This window comes from Tribolium madens, unplaced genomic scaffold (assembly GCF_015345945.1).
Source record: "Tribolium madens isolate multiple individuals breed KSU strain unplaced genomic scaffold, Tmad_KSU_1.1 Scaffold_91;HRSCAF=231;Tcas5.2_LG7, whole genome shotgun sequence".
Classification (NCBI taxonomy): domain Eukaryota; kingdom Metazoa; phylum Arthropoda; class Insecta; order Coleoptera; family Tenebrionidae; genus Tribolium; species Tribolium madens.
The window spans coordinates 8,583,032-8,603,480 of NW_025401063.1; the positions used below are offsets into that span (position 1 = coordinate 8,583,032).

General features: G+C 33.0%; 6 protein-coding genes across 8 annotated transcripts; 2 read left to right on the top strand and 4 right to left on the bottom strand.

Annotated features, from left to right (window-relative positions):
- Positions 1-91: 91 nt before the first annotated feature.
- On the top strand, positions 92-4,331 carry LOC123011167. Its single transcript, XM_044408488.1, has 2 exons — positions 92-213; positions 263-4,331. Exon 2 carries the CDS (start codon positions 274-276, stop codon positions 4,249-4,251), a length of 3,978 nt encoding a protein of 1,325 aa, XP_044264423.1. The 5' UTR covers positions 92-213; positions 263-273; the 3' UTR covers positions 4,252-4,331.
- On the bottom strand, positions 4,239-5,021 carry LOC123011169 (28S ribosomal protein S18a, mitochondrial). The gene is made up of 3 exons (XM_044408490.1): positions 4,805-5,021; positions 4,493-4,753; positions 4,239-4,445 (listed from the first exon to the last, which is right to left on the bottom strand). Exons 1-3 carry the CDS (start codon positions 4,905-4,907, stop codon positions 4,339-4,341), a joined length of 471 nt encoding a protein of 156 aa, XP_044264425.1. The 5' UTR covers positions 4,908-5,021; the 3' UTR covers positions 4,239-4,338.
- Positions 5,022-5,145: 124 nt separating this feature from the next.
- Positions 5,146-6,507, bottom strand: LOC123011168 (E3 ubiquitin-protein ligase sina-like). Its single transcript, XM_044408489.1, has 2 exons — positions 6,370-6,507; positions 5,146-6,172 (listed from the first exon to the last, which is right to left on the bottom strand). Exon 2 carries the CDS (start codon positions 6,168-6,170, stop codon positions 5,232-5,234), a length of 939 nt encoding a protein of 312 aa, XP_044264424.1. The 5' UTR covers positions 6,171-6,172; positions 6,370-6,507; the 3' UTR covers positions 5,146-5,231.
- A 408-nt stretch (positions 6,508-6,915) lies between these two features.
- LOC123010893 (tetracycline resistance protein, class C-like) lies at positions 6,916-10,152 on the bottom strand. 3 transcript variants are annotated; one of them, XM_044408069.1, is made up of 7 exons: positions 9,976-10,152; positions 8,665-8,783; positions 8,352-8,612; positions 7,948-8,303; positions 7,522-7,900; positions 7,235-7,475; positions 6,916-7,186 (listed from the first exon to the last, which is right to left on the bottom strand). In XM_044408069.1, the coding sequence occupies exons 2-7, from the start codon at positions 8,744-8,746 to the stop codon at positions 7,078-7,080; spliced, it is 1,428 nt and encodes a 475-aa protein (XP_044264004.1). In that variant the 5' UTR covers positions 8,747-8,783; positions 9,976-10,152; the 3' UTR covers positions 6,916-7,077. The 3 variants fall into 3 exon arrangements, with proteins under 3 accessions (XP_044264004.1, XP_044264002.1, XP_044264003.1); XM_044408067.1 differs by having other exon boundaries at positions 7,948-8,612; XM_044408068.1 differs by having other exon boundaries at positions 7,948-8,612; positions 10,012-10,095.
- Positions 10,153-11,117: 965 nt separating this feature from the next.
- On the top strand, positions 11,118-12,745 carry LOC123011393 (putative gustatory receptor 28b). The gene is made up of 3 exons (XM_044408798.1): positions 11,118-12,134; positions 12,188-12,277; positions 12,327-12,745. The coding sequence occupies exons 1-3, from the start codon at positions 11,118-11,120 to the stop codon at positions 12,435-12,437; spliced, it is 1,218 nt and encodes a 405-aa protein (XP_044264733.1). The 3' UTR covers positions 12,438-12,745.
- A 1,191-nt stretch (positions 12,746-13,936) lies between these two features.
- Positions 13,937-14,982, bottom strand: LOC123011253. The gene is made up of 3 exons (XM_044408611.1): positions 14,782-14,982; positions 14,474-14,693; positions 13,937-14,416 (listed from the first exon to the last, which is right to left on the bottom strand). The coding sequence occupies exons 1-3, from the start codon at positions 14,829-14,831 to the stop codon at positions 14,225-14,227; spliced, it is 462 nt and encodes a 153-aa protein (XP_044264546.1). The 5' UTR covers positions 14,832-14,982; the 3' UTR covers positions 13,937-14,224.
- Positions 14,983-20,449: the final 5,467 nt, after the last annotated feature.

The following is a 20,449-nucleotide window of genomic DNA, read 5'->3' on the forward strand; positions in this document are numbered from 1 at the left end:
AGAGTCTTCAGTGCTTTTATTAACTAATTAAATTTTTAAACGTCATGCCAATCTAAATATGGACCAATCACGGACGCTTCTTTCTCCAATGTCAAATTCAAAAAAACCGTTGTTTAGCTGTCACGCTCATAACATAACGTTTGAGTGTCTATGTGGTTTGTCTTGAAAATCATCAATAAAGTTGGATGTTATATGTCTAATGCAACGTTAAAGGTAAAACAACTTTTCTAAATACAAAGATTGTATAGAAATTGTTTTTTAGCTCGTACTAAAATGTCAGTGAGGTCTAGCAGACGTTTAAATAAAAAATTATCTACACCTGAAGTGGAAAATAAAAATGCCCCTTTAAACAGCACCAAAAAAACAAGAAGTGCACGAAAAATCAGAAAAACCAATGATTTGCTTTACTTCAGTTTTAATGATTCAGTTGTTGAAAAGGAAAAGAAAAATACCAAGTCACCAACACAGAATCTCCCTATCTTAGATAAGAGTGGAAAAAGCGAAGAAAAGTTGTTTTCTTTCAAAGAAGTTGAAAATTCAAAGATAAAGTCCCCGCCGTCACCTGCTCCAAAAGAAAAAAATTATAAAGTAAAGCAAAGAAAATTTGTCAAAGCTAAGAGAATTCTTAGAGGTACCAAGCATTATGAAGTAGACAACTGCAATGAAGAGACATTGAATGTCATTACAAAAAATTCTAATTTTAAGGAGAAATCAATTAGAGAAGAACTGTCAGAAAATTGCAAGAATTCTGTAAGCGACAGTGAGGGAAGTTCAATGTCCATCAAAGTCAAGAAAACGAGTACACAAAATGGACGTATTACAGAGAAGATCTCCCCTACCATCAGTTTTAATGCTTCAACAGCTGAAAAAGAAGATAAAAGTACCAGAACACCAAAGGTCAAAGATTCTTTGTCGGTCTTTGAGTCTTTTTCCTTTAGAGAAATTGAAAATTGTAAGATAAAGTCGCCGTCATCACCTGTCCCAGAAGAAAAAAATGATAATAAACTAAAGAAAAGAAAAGTCGTCAAAGCTAAGAAAGTTCTTAGAAGTACGAAGCATTATGAAGTAGAAGATAAGTGCAATGAAGACACATTTAATGCCATTATGAAAAGTTTTAATTTTAATAAAGAGGAATCAATTAGACAAGAAATGTCAGAAAATTGTAAGAATCCAGTAAGTGATGGTGAAGGAAGTCCAATTCACATCAAAGTCAAGAAGAAGAAGGCACAAGTTGGACGTATCACAGAGAAGATCTCTCCTAGCGTCCGTTTTGATGCTTCAACAACAGAAAAAGAAGATAAAAGTACCAAAACACCAAAGGTCAACAAACAGAAACTTTCGTTGGATAAGAGTAGTAATCAAGAATCCTTTTCAAGAAGAGAAATTAAAAATTATAAGACAAAAGCGTCACCGTCACCTGTGCCTTTTGACTTGCCTGGACCAAATGCAAGAAATGATAATATTGAGAAAAACATCGTCAAAAAAATGAGAATTCTTCGAAACACCAAGCATTGTGAAATAGACGAGTCCAGTGATGGAGAAAATGACGAGACATTTAATGTTATTTCAAATAACTCTGATTGGAAGGAGAATTCTGTTGGAGAACTGTCGGAAAATTGCAAGACTGTTTTTAGTGAGAATGAGGGAAGTTCAAACTGCATAGAAGTGAGGGACAGCACTATACAAAATAAAAACTGGATTACAAAGAAGATCAATGAAACGACAATATCTGGCCAGTTAAGTGAAAAGAAAGACTCTTTTGGTTCAAACTTGCTTTTTAGTGAATTACCAAGTCCAATATCAGCTTCAACACAAAGTTTAAAAGATGAAGCTTCACCATATTTATCTGTATATTCAGAGAAGATCTGTTCTACCATCAGTTTTGATGCTTCAACAACGGAAAAAGAAGATAAAAGAGTCAAACGAAAGGTCAAAAAACAGAATTTGTCCGTCTTCCAGTTGGATGAGAGTGGAAATAGTGGTAATGAAAGATCCTTTTCAATCAGGAAAATTAAAAATTCAAAGATAAAATCGCCGCCGTCACCTGTGCCACTGCCCTCGCCTGTTCCAAATGAAAAAAATGATGAAGTTGAGATGAACATCACCAAAAAAATTAAAAATCTTCAAAGCGCCAAGCATTGTGAAATAGACGACAAGAACAGTACTGAAGAAAATGACGAGACATTTAATGTTATTTCAAATAACTCTGATTGGAAGGAGAATTCTGTTGGAGAACTGTTGGAAAATTGCAAGACTGTTTTTAGTGAGYATGAGGYAAYTTCAAACTGCATAGAAGTGAGGGACAGCACTATACAAAATAAAAACTGGATTACAAAGAAGATCAATGAAACGACAATCTCTGAACAATTAAGTGAAAAGAAAGACTCTTTTGGTTCAAACTTGCTTTTTAGTGAATTACCAAGTCCAATATCAGCTTCAACACAAAGTTTAAAAGATGAAGCTTCACCATATTTATCTGTATATTCAGAGAAGATCTGTTCTACCATCAGTTTTGATGCTTCAGCAACGGAAAAAGAAGATAAAAGAGTCAAACGAAAGGTCAAAAAACAGAATTTGTCCGTCTTCCAGTTGGATGAGAGTGGAAGTAGTGGTAATGAAAGATCCTTTTCAATCAGGAAAATTAAAAATTCACAGATAAAATCGCCGCCGTCGCCTGTGCCACTGCCCTCGCCTGTTCCAAATGAAAAAAATGATGAAGTTGAGATGAACATCACCAGAAAAATTAAAAATCTTCAAAGCGCCAAGCATTGTGAAATAGACGGCGAGAACGGTACTGAAGAAAATGACGAGACATTTAATGCTATTTCAAATACTTCTGATTGGAAGGAAAATTCTGTTGGAGAACTGTCGGAAAATTGCAATACTGTTTTAAGTTTGATTTCCGTACATGATGAGGGAAGTTCAAGTTGCATAGAAGTGAGGGATAGCACTATACAAAATGAAAATTGGATTCCAAACAAGGTCAATGAAACGACTATCTCTGACCAGTTAAGTGAAAAGAAAGACTCTCTTGGTTCAAACTTGGTTATCAGTGAATTACCCAGTCCAATATCGCCATCAACTCAAAGTTTAAAAGAGGAAACTTCACCATATTTGTCTGTACATTCAGCTAAAGAACCAATACAGCCATCTTTGAACGGAAGCAGTGATGAGACATCTATCAGAAGGAGAACATATGAACTTGAAAATAGTGTTAATGATGTATCACTCTTGAAATCACTATCAGAGAAAGATTTAAGCAAATCATCATCTAGTGACGATAAATCAGAAGAGTCTGTAACTCCCAAATTGTTTTCTAAAGTGACTCGTAGAAAAAAGTGGAACAAGGTGCACAATACACCGTTTCAAATAAAGGGTAGCCCAAGTTGGATTAACGCTCCACAGCCCTCAACATCCAATTCCAGACACAGCACTCCAGACGTTAAGTTTCGAAATTTGCCAAAATTGATGTCAAGTGCTCCCAGACATTCAGCGAAAAAACCTCTTTCTAATATTAAAATGCCAAATTTTGCGGCTATTCACAAAAGAGCTATGGAAAAGACAGAAAATATTGTTGAGTATAAACAAAGAAAGGAAGAAAGAGCGAAAATGTTACTATCAGGGAAGAAGCCACAAAATGAAGTTGCTACATCTGAGAAAAATGGGAAAAAACGGTTGAGGTTTGCTCCAGGCACAGCTGAAAGAACTCAATCGATGACTTTTATTCCCTTGCCCTCAACACCATTGCCAAAGAGTGTGAAAAATAACTTTAATGACAGTCTTGTGGATGAGGACGACAAATGTGAAGTGAAGACCCGGACTCCTGTCTTCAAATTCAATAAACCAACTTACACATTTGAAAATAAAGTACAATCGCCTGTTTTCAAATTTACTAAACCAACATTTACAATTGAACAGAGAGATATATTAGTGAAGAAAGCCAATAAAATGTTTGCAAGTCACATTCCACTGATGAAGAAAACCAATTTTGGATCTCTTACAAGTGAAACAAGTGTTGAAAAGAGAGTCCTGATGGAGAAGAATGGTAACGTCAACACCTTTGGTGCTTCTAATCCATTAAACTTCAACCTGAAAGGTACAAAAGCACGTACTAGACATGAAGAAATTAAAAGTATCATCAATAAAAAACAACCCAGTAAAAATACACTTGAAGCACGAAAATGTACCATCAAGGGAGTGAGATCAAATAGAAGATTTGAATTACTGATGAACATGAGAAAGGGAAAGTAGTTTTAAGCTTTTATGTTTTATATTTTAACATTTGTACTCAGTTATTTTTACATATTGAATAAAAACCCATTTAGTGACAATTTTTTTTTAACACTTAATTGTTGATTCATCAAAATATTTGTTAAATTTCTTCCATAGGGGCCTCTTCTTTGGGTCCTTGTGGCTGTTCTCAGGTTTCAAATTCGGCATAAGCCCTATAAAAAATGTGAAGGTTTAATCGCCAACACCTAAACCAACGTACCCGCTTTGTGTGCCATTGTAACAAGAGATGACATCCGTTTTTGCTGTTTCTTACATAAACCAGTTACTCTTCGTGGTAACATACACCCATCGGAACGGACAAATTGGCTTAATATTAAAACATCAGTGTGTTTTATGTCCAAACCGGATGCACAAATGGGACAACACGAAGAGTGTGCATTCTGCAAAAGGTAGGGTTCTCGTCCAGAGGGTAAAATTTGAGCACTGATTGTTATATTTTTATCAGTTTGAACTTCCTCAACTATAAAATAAAAGATAGTTGCCACTGTGTAATTTAAAAATTGGTACTTACTCTGTTTAATTTGCAGTTTGGGACACAATGATAGACTCCTGTTTTGTAATCTAAAGACAGCTCTGAAGGCTTCACTTGGGTTCAAAATTCTTAAAACGGACATTGCTTAAATGCAAGACACACTAATAAATAAATGGGGCCCGTGATGAAAAGTTTTTTTTACACAATTTTAAGGTTAGATTATATGACATATAGGTTGAGGTCAAAAAACGTCATTTTTTGCGCTCGCAGTCCAATGCCCAAATTGTCTTATTAAATAAGAAAAATCGCGGGACAATTGTTTTTTAGTTTTGAATATTTCATTATTTTACAAGGTCAAGGTAGTTACACAAAATACACAATCTGTTTTTAAACCTGTACTTAAGCAGTAACGAGGTAACATAATTTGATTAATATAAAATAATGTGAAATTATTCCCTTATAAAAGTTACAATAAGACAAATCCATCCTTATGTTTGTTTAGTTTTTGATTTTGATGTTGGTTAAATTTCTTCTTGTAATCCTTTTTGGCAAGATTTGGAGGTCCCTTAGACCTGTCTCTTTGTCTGCCCCCTTTGTCAGTTTTAAATGTAACATCTTGTGCGACCTGTCCTTGAGCTTGGTCTGGTTTTTCATCTTTGACAGCATTCACCCTCAAGTAGTAGATTAAGAGTTGATCATTACTTACGAACCCATTAACAGCATCAGTATTGATACAAATACAAGAATCATCTCCAAACAATTGACTGTTTTCAAGCTCGATGCTCTGACAATAATCACTCAAAAGAATTTTCTTCTTGGTCTTTCCAGGCTTAAAAATTTCAATTTCATAATAATAACCCTCAGCTTCAGCCGCATTCCCAATGTACTGCACAGCCCAATACAACTTATTCTTTGTAAGTTTACACTTGAACCAAAACAGCCTATCATAAGCATTCACCATGTTGACATAATAAGACTCAGATTTCATTTTGGTGTGGCAAACATTGCTCTTGTGGTATGGCTTGCTGGACATTTTCTTTGAAGCCCAATGTGCGGCAAGATCCTCTAGTCTGCCCACCCATGTGCACTTCTCCATGGCGCATTTGAAGCCTTTAAGGGCGCACCGCAGTTCGTGGGTCTCGCGTTCCGTGTATGTGAGTTTCGCAGTGCATCCTGACACTTTGTTAATGCATGGATAACGCATCTTCACCGCTAGCGCCTCCAAGGAATGGTTACGGCATTCAGTGAAATTTCCCTGGCACAAAGCACACTTGGGGAGCTTTTTACGACAGGCGTCGCAAACGCTGTGCCCCGTGGCGCACTGTCGGATCGGCGGGGACATGTAATTGGTGCAAATGGGGCACTCGAGCTCCACCAGGAGCTCGTCATAAAGATGCTCTTCCATAACTAAAAATGGCAGATTGTTAATTGCGTTGTTTATTCGCATAAGAGTGACTGGAAAGTCCAAAGTTAATTTATTGACGTATTTAGTTACACAAAGATGCACCAATATGTTATTAAACAATAATTGGAAAATTGAAATAATTAAAAAATAGTAATTAAGATTTAATTTTAAATATGTATAATAGAAAATCAACACTTACTTTGTGTTAATTGGTCCTTTGTTGTCCTTCTACAAATACAGAAAGAGAAAATGCGTCAAAAACAGATGTTTTGCATATTTTCACTCAGATAAAAATGTGAAAATGAAATTACTAAAAAAATATCAACACTGATGCAGTTGGCAACACGTAACAAGTGCCATTAAAATGTGGAGGTAAATTTAAATTTAAGGAGAAAAATAAATTTTGTAATGTACTAATTAAAACTACATATCTTTGCACTTTTTACAAGATATACTGCATTATTTTAATTAATTAAAAAAAAACAAGTTTAATGTCAAAGATCATTTCGCAAACCAAAAATAAATAAAACGCTGATACAAAAGTAAATAGAAACTATATTTAAATAAAACAAATCAATTATTAAAACCAAACGTTTATTGAAATACATTTCTCTAATTACATCGGAAAAAAAAGTAAAGAATAAATTTCCTGATTTCACCATTATTAATTTTTTGATAAAACTTTTGGTTTCAAAACCTTTTTTTATGCCACTAAATAATTTCAAAATATATTTATTTATTTATTTATTTATTTACATAAATACAGTGCAATGCAGTAAATATAAAAATATATCACTTACGTATACAAACAATACAAACACTATTACCTACTGTTAACTTATTAAAATATCTTTAATTAAGAAACATATCACATATCAATAATATCGCAACAGATATTTCAGTTTCTTTACGACGAAGTTGAAACATCCACAGTTGATCTCTCTTCGTCATCATTCTCGTTCACAATTTGGTTGTAATTTTCAGTCGTTGTAACGTTTCTCACCAGAATAATTCCTCTGAAAAATTTTAGAAAATTAATTTATCACACTTTATAACAAACGCACATTGCTAACAAGATTTCAACGATATAAACGCCAGCAGCTACGAAATTAAAAATCCCTGCATCAGTCGAAATCGTAGCATTGTAAATAGCAGTAAATATCGGGGATCCCCCCATTCCGATCAAAGATTCCGAAGCGACAATCAACGCAAAAACTTTCCCGATTTCTTCATTTGGCACTATTTTGGATACCAACGATCGAACCATCGGACTCAAAACTCCACCCAAGGCACGCGAAAAAGCAGCTAAAACATTATTTGAAGTGCAAAATCTTATTTTGTCAATTATTACCAGCATAAATCTGCCAACTGTATATAGCTAGACCCATAACAACGGCCCCAATAAACATTGAAATAAAACCAATCACAATCATTATAGTTTCTGGAATTTTTAACAACTTGTGTAACAAATAAATTCCGACAGCAGTGCCCAAAACCCAGGTCAAGCTATGAGCAGCACTGAATAGGGTGTATTGTTCTAAAGACCAGTGAAACTTTTCTCTTAAAAATAGGAAAATCAAAGCTCCGTCTCCATTTATTACAAGAATAAAAATTGTCAACATTAGGACACAAGAGAGGACAACACAGCGGTCGTAATTTCTTCGTTTTTTGAATGTAGTTTTGACCAAATCTGTGACATTTTCGAATTGAAACAGGCCTTTGAGACGACCCTGGAATTAAAGTAGAAGGTCTATAAAACAACTGGTTTTTGACTAACCTCTGATTCGGGTGTTGTAATAGATTCCGGTATAAAAAATATTGTAAACAATAAATTGAGCATACAGAACGCTGATGATATTAGGAAAACAGTGGGGTAGTTAGTGGCTTCAAAGACGTAGGAACTTGAAACATTTCCTAGGAATATTCCTAGAGCTAGAAGAGCCTCAAAAACGCCCATTCTCATTCCGCGGTTGCTCTCGTTGGTGACATCAGTGATGTAGCATAGAAGCACAGTGAGATATGAAGAGAGTCCTCCAGTTGCAAGTACAGGAATAGAGCACAGAAGGAAGTACCAAGGAGATAAGTTTTCCAAAACGGCAAGAAGGGCAAGGAGCATATATGATACAACATATCCTAAAAATAATAATTTGGAAGGGTCAGATCTTGTATTATTATAATAACCTAACACTGGAATAATAAGAACTGGTCTTCGACCAAATCGGTCTGACCAAGGACCTATGACTAAACAGGTCACTGCTGAAACTCCTCCATCTAGTAATGAGCCAACCATATTCATTAAAGCCACGTAAGGTTCAACAATTTTTTCTAATTTGGCCGTATTGTTGTCGGGGTGTTTGCTTCCAAGTAAGGCACATTCTGATTTGTTGTAATCCAATGTGACATAGCAGGTTCGAAAGATGACGAGGTTGGTCTTAATTGAATCTGCAATTGGACTAACTGAAGGAAAATGTGTCTGAAATTATTGGGGGCTTACCAGAAAGAAGAAAAGCAAAAAATATGAGGATTAAAGGCACTTCTATGTGAATTTTTGTGTTTCCGATTATGCATTCTGGCATCTTGGATTTCAATCGTTTAGTGGATGTAACGTATCATCTATAAATAGGTACACATTTGATACAAAACAATTTTTCGAAAATAAAATTTTAATCAAAGCAAATTAAATATGTACCTATCCTATATTGAAAAAAAACCAAATGCTATAAGGTCGTATCAAGTTGGGGCTCAGACTGTTTGACCCAGAAATAAATGCAGAATAACAATTTTAACGTTTTTTAATACTCTTAAAAAAATTAAAAATGCATCTAGTGTGTATTTTGATTTAAATAATTATAAAGTTATTCAACTTTTGGATAATATTATAAAATTGTGGTTTCCTCTGCGATTACTGAGTCTGATATTTCAGATAGAAAAATAATGTGAATTTGTAGAAATAAACAAAATTCATTGTTCATTAGATATTATTTCAGAAACCAATAAATAAGAAATATGTCTATATAAACTTTAAATTTCATGCAATTTTAAATTCTCAAGAATATAAATTATCAAATATATAAAAAACTTAAAAACCTCATCATAAGCTTTATTATTAAGCAGGTTGCATAAAAAGTTAAAATTAATTAATACGCTGCGCACAAAAAGTTTAAATTTATTAGTAGTTTTAATGACAAATAAAAAAAATAGCAACTGTGACATCAACATTATTTATTCCATAAAGCTACGAAAATTAACAAAGTTTTTATAAACAACTTTTTGTGGGCAGCGTATACATACATACAGGATGTTTCAGAACTCACGTGCCAAAGAAAAATGCCAAGTAAGGAACATGGAAAAAATGTTTTAAAAAATCTATCTATGTAGAACAATATCGAGATTATGGGGAGTTTAAATTTTGCAGATTGACTCTATTTATTTCTTTGGAAAAATTATTGTACATGTTTTAGTAGAGGAAACATAGAAATTATAGGTAGGTATCCTGAATTGTAACAATGATTTTAACGTTATTTGTGGTTTTTATTGGCAGAGTTTTTGTGCCTTTACTATATAATTATGAACAAACGTGAAACACCCTATATAGATTGTTAAATTAAAATTCTACAAGTTTTAATACTTTAAACAGTTTTAAAGAGTTAAAGTAATTAAAAATATATTAATTTAAAAAAGTATTGTTCACTTAACACTTATTATCTCTTGATACAATACATATTTCAAGGACGTTACTGTGCAGTTTTAATTTTGTTACAGTTTTTATAGTAATTTAATTAATGACATTGTAATACTTACTTACCTAATTGTAAAAGTAATTAAAAAGTAGATTAAGTACCTACTATACTAAAGACTCCATCGGAAAAAAAATATCAGAATAAAACTATTTCTATTCAAACCAATTAGTAAACACAAAGAACTGACAGAGTCATAATAATAATAGCAAAATTTTCTAACCTTGTCTGTGTAAAAAAATTAAAAATCAGATGCGCAAACGCGTTATCTTATTACGTTTGCTCGTATTATGTAATCTCTGTTTTGTATTGAGGGTGGTCTACCTTCTTTCGAGTAAAATTATAACTCATTTTTCGAGTATGTATTGTACATACATACTCTACCTGCACTAGTATTTTAACGATTAACACTTGAAACTGTTATCACATTGGACAATTTGATGCATTAATCTAATTATTGCATCAGAATTTAAATTAAAGTCTTCCTTAATTGATAACATTGTATATAAATTTCAAGGATCCAAGACTTGGTTTCTGGTTCATCTGGTTTTCTTTAAATACTTTTTTTTCAATTAAAATTTAAAAAAGACCAGCAAAAGTAGAAAAACGTGTTAACATCTGTTAAAGTGTTCAAAAAAAATGGTTGTTATAATAATACGGAGTATACGGACAAGTGAATACAAGCCTCCAAAATTAACCGGAAATCCTTCAAAGTGAGTTTCCTGATTTTAATGAATTTTAAATTTTCAGATTTTTGAAGAGACATATTTATTATAAAAACGACAATAGAATTATTGATTTTCATTTCATAAAAACTAGATAAAGAGCAATTTATTTATTTATTTATTTATTTATTTATTTATTTATTTATTTATTTATTTACCCCGTTTTAGCTATTATTATCTTACTTAGTCTTCAGATTTAATAATTATAATAATATACTCATACATAATTGCGAGTACCTATAATAGTTATCGGAGACAGAAGACCGTGGCGTTTTCGATCCAACAAAACGAGCTATTTGTAACAAACAATGTGTAACTTACCCTTCTCTCCCCTATAATCACAAATATCCACTTACTTGTTATCAAAAAATTAAATCAGAACCTATGTCCAGTATCAAAAAATTTCAAATGATTATAGGTAGTGTAGCTAGTTCCAACATAAAATCAATAGTCTTTAAGTCTCTCTCTGTGAATTCTAACTAAAAATGATCAAATTTCCCAAAGTTAAACCCTATTTTACCAGTCATCACGACACCCTACACAATATTTACACCTCAATGAAGCCTATCTATGGCATTTGCAAGCTAATTGGTTTGAATACGATTCGAATAGGACGCAAGGGTGAATTAAAACAGCAAAAATCTGATTACTTTTATTTCAGTTTTTATATCATTTTGTACACACTTTTGAGTGTTTATTCACTTTTTCAAATTGCAACCAACGAGAATAATGAACTGGTGATCAGCAAACACCTGGTTTTTGTCGAGTGTTTTGTAATGATGGCCCTTACTTTAATTGTTACTCTTTTCACGTTTCTGGTTCGAGGCACTTTGATTAAGTCTTTTGATATGTTATCACACGTGGATGTTTCTTTTATTAAGGCTGGTTTCCGATTGGAGTACAAGCAGCTTTTGAAAAAAAGTTACCTAATTATGAGCTTTGTACTTTTTTCTTTATTGGCTCGTGTCCCTTTGATGCTAATGACAATTTCAGCCGATTTCATCCAACAAATTATGCTATTCATCTCAGCTTTGATTAAAGCTTTCTCAAAATACCAATTTGTGGTCTTTGTTGTACAACTTCAACACCGTTTTGGTAAAATTAACAGTATCATGCGATCCTTTTATATTGACAACAACCAAAATGATAAAACTCCACCAATTTCTGATCATTTGTACTTCTTGTGCCGACTTCATTATAAACTAACCAGTGTTTTGCAAAAAATCAATTCTGCATTCGCAGTGCAATTATTAGTCTCCATTGCTGTTTCTCTTTTTAACGTACTTTTTCAAGCTTACTATTTGTATTATGTGGCCACGGGTAAAGCTTCTTTTGTCACTGTACCAATGATAGTGTGTCCCGTTGTTTGGTTGATGGATGAAGTCGTCGAAATTTACCTCTTGGTGCATGCCTGTGCAAGCACCTGCGAATATGCAAATGATACTCCGACTATCTTACACGAATTGAGAAACAGCTACTTCAACATGGACTTAGAAAACAATGTAATGTTTATTTTCTAATATTAGAGTTTGTAAAGTAATTACATCTTTTGTAGATTCAAAGTTATTCATTGCAGTTGTTGCACCAGAAGGTGCAGTTCTCGGTGTTGGGTTTTTTCGTCGTGGATTATACGTTGGTTTACTCGGTATGTTTAATTAAAGACTCATTTTTTGTAAATATAGTTTCCGTTCCAGATTGTTGGAGCTGTTACAACGTATTTGGTCATTTTTATACAATTTGACCAATCTTCAAACAGTCAGAATTCCTATGTTGTCACAAACAATAACACTAACCCAATTAATTAAAAGCGGACTAAATTTATTAACAAAACTAGTAAATCAAATAAAATAACAATTCGCATTATCATATTTTAAATGAAAAAACAAATAGTTATCATATGCTACAATTCTCCAAAAAGTGATAAACTGTTTCTCCTAGATCTAGTTCCGTTTTTGTGGGGAAAAATACTTTTGGGACTAAAAGTAACAAAAGTATTTTTACCTCCAAAAAGTTAACATCAAATCTATATAGCCTTAAAATTGCCAGGTAGAATAAGTTAGAAGAAGATAGTATTTCTTTTCGTTCAAAAAAATAGTCGCTTTTGTCGCTTTCTTATTTAAAATGTTATTATAAATGGAGATTTTTGATGGTCGCAAGTATTGAAAACTCATGTTTTCCAATAGTTATCTAATTTAATTTGATATTTGACGGCTACATTGGTTAGCTAGTTTGTAGTTCAGATAATTCGTGAGAATATTCTAATTCAATTTGAACAAATAGATATTTGAAATTGAGATGTAGATGTTAATAAAGTAGATCCAGAATTATTTGAAAACAGTCAAGTACTTTTATTGCTCTTACAGCGAGACGTAAATACCCTTATTAGGTAACATTCAAAAAAATGTCGACTCTGCGAAGGGTTTAGAAAACGTTATTGAATGACGCACTGTATTGTTTGTTATAAGATAAGAGATTTAAACAAATCTAAGATCATGATGATTAAACAAAAAACAATTTTTAAAATAGGAACTTATGGAATGATATTAAAAAATTAAATTGAGCATGAATACATGAAACATGAATAATTTGACTACAATTATTATTGATAAATATTAGTCACGACGAAAATAAGAACTAAATACACATATCAAGTTAGAAAAAATCTATTTTAATAATTTTATTTTGTAATAGCATACATAATTAACAACTTCATGTTAACTTCTGTACTTAGCAACAAATAATAAGAATTCATATTTTAGCTAGAAACAGACTACCTACTGCAACGAATAAAATAGTTTGTAAATTTTATTATTGTGGTAAAAAACGCCTGAATTGATTGTTTAAATCTAATACACAGTTAGGACGAATGCTTTTTATATTGTTTCAGTTAAAAAATAAAAGATGTTTCTCTTAAAAAGCAGACAAAATTATTTATTTACCTACTTGACCTTATTTTTTTTATTTACATGTTTGCTAATAAAACTTCTAATATTGGGATTTTACGTGCATAATGAACTTCAAAAGTTACTTAATCTTTCGATTGTGCAAAATTACATAATCTTTGGTAGCACACTACAAACTAGATTTTTTCGAGATGGAACATTTGGATGTTAAACCTTTTTTATCAATTTAATTCATCGAGTTGATTGTCTGAAGCCATGACACCTTTCATGTACGGTCATAACACCTCAATTATTTTCTTGGAATCTTTATGACCAACCTTGGTCTCTATTAAATTACATAATTACGTATGTCTGCACTGTGCGTCAATGAGGTCTTTGAATAAAAAACAGCAAATTTCAAATTTCGTCAATCATTTATTCGAACACATTGTCTTAAAATACATCATTCTTAATTCATCAATAAGTACAATAAGTATATCACGAGATCCCTTCATCGTGATACACTGTTCCCAGAACAATATTAATTACAAATACAAACTTATCAACAAATTATTAACAATACGGTAATTCTCATATGACTGCTAAAATCAATAGCACATACCGTGACCGTATCTCCGGTATAACTTGGGTATAATTTCATTTTTTTAACCTTTGATCACAATTAAGATCACTTGTTCATTTTTGCTCAATCACCCCGGGAGTTCCAAGACAGGTCTTGGAAATTCCTCAATGGTGCACTCGTAAAAGTCTGTCAATTCTTGTTCTGACGGCGAAAGAGGGGGATCCTGTCGTCCCTCCATGTCTTTGGTTATAACAGCGCAGGGACATTCCATTCGTGACCCCAATCCGCAATATTGTGCTAGTTTTTCACTACTATCAACCTGTAATAACCAGCACAAATTAGTATTCATACTTGTTACCACCTCAAGGGTATTTACCTGAATGACAGGGATATAATTCTCGAAGCAGAAAGCCTGAAGTAGGACAGTCTGCATGTGAGTGGTAGCATCCCCAGGTCTGGTTTGAGGAAGAACGCAGAGAAGGACATCCTCCAAAGAGTTCTCCAGACAGGAGATGGCTGGAAGGAGGCCACAGATCAATCGACCCTCTGTTCTAGCCTCAGTCAGGACACCCTGAAGGGCCCTTCCAAGTTTATGTCTGCAAGAAAAATCAAACTTGGGTTGTAGATCCATGTCACAATTTTCACTCAACAATTGCAAACAAGCAATTGAAATGTCAATAGTACCTGTTGATCATTTTGCATTTATCCACGTTTTTCAATTTGAGGATACACATGTTTGTTCAATTTCTTGAGCTTTTCACTATCAAATTCACTTTTGAACACTGATCACTCCGTAATCCTGAATGGAACAGTATTTCGACACCGTTTTCAAAACGTTGTGTAATAGTTAAACTTTTGGCTCTCACATGTACCAAACAACACCAGTTTTTGCTTTGCAATGACGTAAAATGCGCCGGTTTGCCTTTTATACCTGCGCCAGAGCCGCGCAAAGTGGGGGATAAAAGGAACTCGAGATGTGAGTTTCGAGGAATCCCCAGCTCCAATATTTGATTACTCATTCTGAAAGTACGCTAGATTTTTTCAATTACGAAAGATAAGTGGATATTCCGCCGGAATTGCAGGGAATTTACTGATTGTGATCCGGTGAAATGAGAGCATCCTGAAGGCAAGGCCGAAGAGACTTTGGCCAGGTGTTCAAGGGTGATTTTAGCCATTCATGGAAAGAACGGTCAATGTGTTTCGTTAGAATTCAAATTCAAAGAGTATTGGCAGTTGCGAGGTTTCAACGGAACTTGTATAAACTCGTTTTTGCTTCACATAATAAACAATGGTTTGTGCATTTCGTGGCAGGTTGAAACACGTTATTTGAACGCACTTCATTAATCCAGCGTGTAACAAGTCTCAACCTGATAACACCTTTTATGGATATTGACAAAAATGTTTTCAAAGTAAACCAATATTGGGATTATTTGTTTTGATTCGATGAAAAGCAATGGCACTTAATTTGTTAGATAAGAAGTAATCGTTACTATGAAATGTTTTTTAAATGAATATTATGATTGTGAATTGCGTTTTTCCTTATAAAGTAAAAATGATAAAAATGTTTTTTTATCAATATGTCTGGCATTTTAACGTGTTTTGATTCACTATAAATGTTCCGTGACAGGAATCAATTTGTACTGGAAATAGGATTTCGGATTCTGCAAACTTAGATCAATATTTCCGGTTATGAGGGATTAACGTCATTTAGTACGAAATTTTAAACTTTGACAGGATTCCGGGAGTTACAGGTGGGTGAATTTGGTCAAGGTTTTATTACATTGCAGTCTCTGATTAAATAACTGCTTTCAGTGTAGTGATAAGCCTTGATCCCGTGTATTTAAAGCGTGATTTCGATGACTGTCGAAATTGGGAATTTATTTTCGTATTTTTGTAATCATGAATTGCAGGAGAAATTTTTGCCAAACATTTTTACGGTAATAAACACATTATGGGATTAGAGCAGAAGTTTTATTGTTATCATTGTTTAGCAATTCCAGAAATCACAAGCTACTGTTTGTTCCGATTAAATACATTTTGTGTTTTGTGCAAAACAACAATACTAGCAAGGCGGAAATTTGACTGTTTGCGCTCTTATTGATTATCAAAATTCCCCAAACATTCTCTCCGGAATGAAATGGAACGTGCGTAAAAGCACTAACTGCATGTGTGGTGAAACTCGGATTTATTACATAATGCAGATTAACATTTACGTTTGCGTCAATGACTTTTTTTTTACTAACGCGATTAAAATTTCGTGTAGTAGATGCTTGCATTGATTATTTTTCATAGAATTTGTCAAAAAACAATTTCTCTAATTCCACTTACTTATTGTATTTGATTATTAAGTGATCGTAAACATTGGAAAAAATGAAGTTCTCTATTAAATAATAATGTTATACAATTATTATCGAGAAGACGACAAATTCTTCAACCTTTAACCTATGGAATCGCTCAATGGCTTCAAGGAAAATACTAGAGTAGGTACATAATTAAATATTCATTGCCAGCTGAAGGCGGGTATTTGTTATTTATCTACGTTATTTTACGTTCGGGGGAATTTCAAAACAATCGAAAATGGGAAATTTTACTTTATGAAATGGAACGAATAATAAACGACTGTTGATTTGCTGGAATTGGTTCTTTCCCCTCACACTCTTATTATGCGGGAATGCAAATGCATATCAGAGTGGGTTTTTTGAACGTGTCTTGTATTTACCACAGCAACCTACCGATAATAATACCGATAACACCGATAATAATAATTGCTAATTGGAGTATTCCCTAATTAAAATTAGTTGAGTCTGAATGTCTACAATAAATTTATTATTATTATTTCTACATACACTTGTTGTGTTTTTGTAAGGAAATTTTAAATTAGATGGAAACTTTTGTTATTATTGCGTTCAGTGATTCATTTATAATTACCTAAAATCAAGGTTATTAACCCATTTATTGTTAGAAATGTTATGTAGAAGTATTGTACAATACAATAATATAACAAACTGAAATTTTAATAATATAAAAATTATAAGAAATATATAAATTTTGTAGATCTGGTATGTATATGAAAGTTTTGAATTAAGTACCTACTTATATTCGTATATCGATGTTGTTTTTCAATAATTGTATAGAAAATATGAAAATAATAAACCTAGAAATTACAGCTTCCTGAAAGCTTGTTATACCCCGTACTAAAAAATGTAGTTTTCCCTAAACAATATAAATGGTAACAGGATTGTCGATCGATATCCTTCTACTAACTCCGTCTCAGGTGTTTCTCCTAATCTAATTAAATCTTTCCACCTAGAATTTAAAACGCAAACAAAACAGCAATCTCTTTATCTAATTTTCAGAAACACAGGAACAGAAACTCGTCCTGAAATCCCCATCAGAAATCATATAATTTTGTGCGGGTTGAAAACAATCAATTTTTTTTAGAGCAACACGTTTGTTGTTGTTATATGTATATGCAGGTAACATACGACAGGTCAATGATACTAAAGTTGAGTGTTACTGATAAGTTTTGTATGACGTAAACAAATACTTTTAACGCTCGTCGTTCGTTATATTGTAATTGTATCACTTGTCATGTGTTGTAGATTTTATGTTAAAACTAAAACAAGTATTGGGAACAGGAAAGACGTCAATCGCGTTCCGTTTGCAGAAAGTGAATGTGTTAAATATTCATTGCGAAACAGAAATCTCATTTAAACATTTAACAAAAGGTACAAACTGAATTTCTGAGACATCATTATGTTTAACTAACCAGTATTGCAGACAATTAATTTCATCAGTATTGGAACATAGTGTTTTCATTATCGATTTTTTTATCTTCGTTAACTCCATTCTCAACATTGAGCATAATACATATACAATATACGAACAATAATGGACATATTCAAAAAAATAAACTTTATTGTAAGTAGGTAGGTATATATAAAATAAAAGTTATTGATTTAGAACAAAGTAATATTTATTCTTCCAGTTTCCTCTTCTTTGGGCTTTTAACTATCGCCACATAGTCCTCCAGCCTCACCACTTTACCCCCACTTACTACCCTCAAATTCCCAGACCTGACATTGGGATTAATAAACGGATTATGAAGTTCCGTGATCTGTGTTGACGAAGCCGCTGCTGAATCACCACTACTTCCCAACTTTCCAATCCAAAATTCGTTTCCTGGCAAAGCATTTCCATCCCAGGCATACGAGACAACGAGCAATTTCCCTTCATCTTGTCCTGTTAGTTTAGTGTGAGGTTCTCTTTTGCAAATATGAATCCTGATTCCTTTCAAGGGATGTCCTTCAATAGGAATGATATCCCCGTGTTTGTAACTCAAACAAGCATTATGTTGGATGTACGCAAAACAGATATCACTGACACTGTGGAGATGCTTCCCTAGAGCAACAATTCGCTGGCCACAAGAATCCATGAAAAGTTTGTTTTGACACGGGTGCTTTTTCCATACACCGAGACCAATGCCAACGACGTGAATGTAAGCCGTAGTATTTTTCGCGAAAGCTCGTTGGTTGGCTTCAGTAAATAGGGTGTCCATTGTGAAAATAAGACGTTTGTGGTAGAGGAGATTGTCCAAAAGTTCGCCATTTTTTAACACAGTGTAGCGACTTGAGTGGTTTTTTTTCTTCTCCAGTATTTCTCCATATTCCAAGCATTCTTCACCGTACAGTTTAGCAAAAAGATGATGAATTGTTGGAGTGTCCGTTTTTCCATAGCCTTTACTTTTGGTGTTTTGGGATTCAGTGATGACCAATTCCTGGTATTCCATCACCTCGTCTTTTACCAATCTTGGGCCTATTATCCCCATGATGATTCCTTCGTCTTGAATTCCACTTCTGTTTGTTTCATATTTGGCCATGTTTTTGCGGTCCCCAACATTGACATAATAAGTGAAAGAACTGACTGATAAAAAAGCCGAAAGTTTTATTTCCTCATAACTCAGACAGTTTTTCAAAACTAGAGGTTCTTTCTCCGTCAAAGTGCCGATCTTTTCCCAATTGCCTCTTCCTTTTTTCCCGTTAAGGAGAGTGTAACTGTCTTGTTTACCCATAAATGTTGCAGCACGTTTTGTCAATAATCTATCAACGAACTGTAAGAGATTTATATTGTTGTAGAAGACTCTTTCTAAAGAATTTCCATTCTTCCGTTTATGAAGAATGAATTGAACATAGAACTGAAAAATATTCTCGTGTAAAATGGGGTAGGCAGAATTTATGTTTCTTTCAAGGATGTTTTTATCCACATTTGTTTGTAAAGTTTTACATCTGTTTGAATCAACAGGGAATTTGAGGGCAAAGTTGTCACTTTTTTCTAATAATGTCGATAATGTTGTGGAGTTTTGTTTTGCAGTTTCAGACATTAAAAGTGACTTTTCTTCTTCCGACCATTCTGGAGTTCGTGGTGACCATGTATTTGACATTATGGGACCTGCAAACAATTTCATACATATTAACCGTTGTAATATTTTGATAAAATTTCAGCCAAATTCCCAATGCAAGTTTTTATTCATAAAGTTTTGCGTGAAATGATTTTTGGAAACTAATCTTAAAAAAATAAAAAAATGCACATTTAAAATATTGTTACATTCATTTACTTTAGTTTTTTAAGTAAAAAAAAAGATTACATTAGATTTCACAATAGTTAAAAATAGGTTATTTTTAGCACAAAAGTATTTTCATTATTATACAAATCTTATTAAATTAATTTAAATCAAACTTACTGATGTTTTAAACTAAATGAAAGAGATGTCTGCTTGCACCACACTTTTTTTAGTTGCGAGTAGTTTGAGTGGTGTTGATGGTGTATACGTGTGTGCGCAATTTTACAGGTTTAAATGTGGATCTGGAAAATCCAATATCGCGAAGTGAATAATCTGAGAGTATTGTTGGTGGTCTATCTACATAACGCTGAATAAAAATTAATTTCTGGGAATCGGGGACATAAAGATTGTGGCATTGACATTACAATACTCTGCAACTAGGTATATTGTAGAAAAATAATAATATTTAACTGACAAATACAGTGAGGTTTCATTCAATTTGATGCAAAAACTGAAAACATAAGTAATATTTTTTTGATATGTATAAGTATAGGTACTCGTACATCCACAAAAAGTGTGTTATGTACTGCTATAATGTATAGATATTAAATAATATTATACTTTTTCTTTGCTAATGAAATAACCTTAGTGAACTGTGTGTTATCCATTTAGTTAGTTAATTGCTTAAAACAGTTAAAATTTTGATTTGTCTTGATAGATACAAACACTACAAATTTAAAAAGGCCGAAATCCTTTCAAATTTTAGCTTTTTTTTAATATACTTTTAAAACA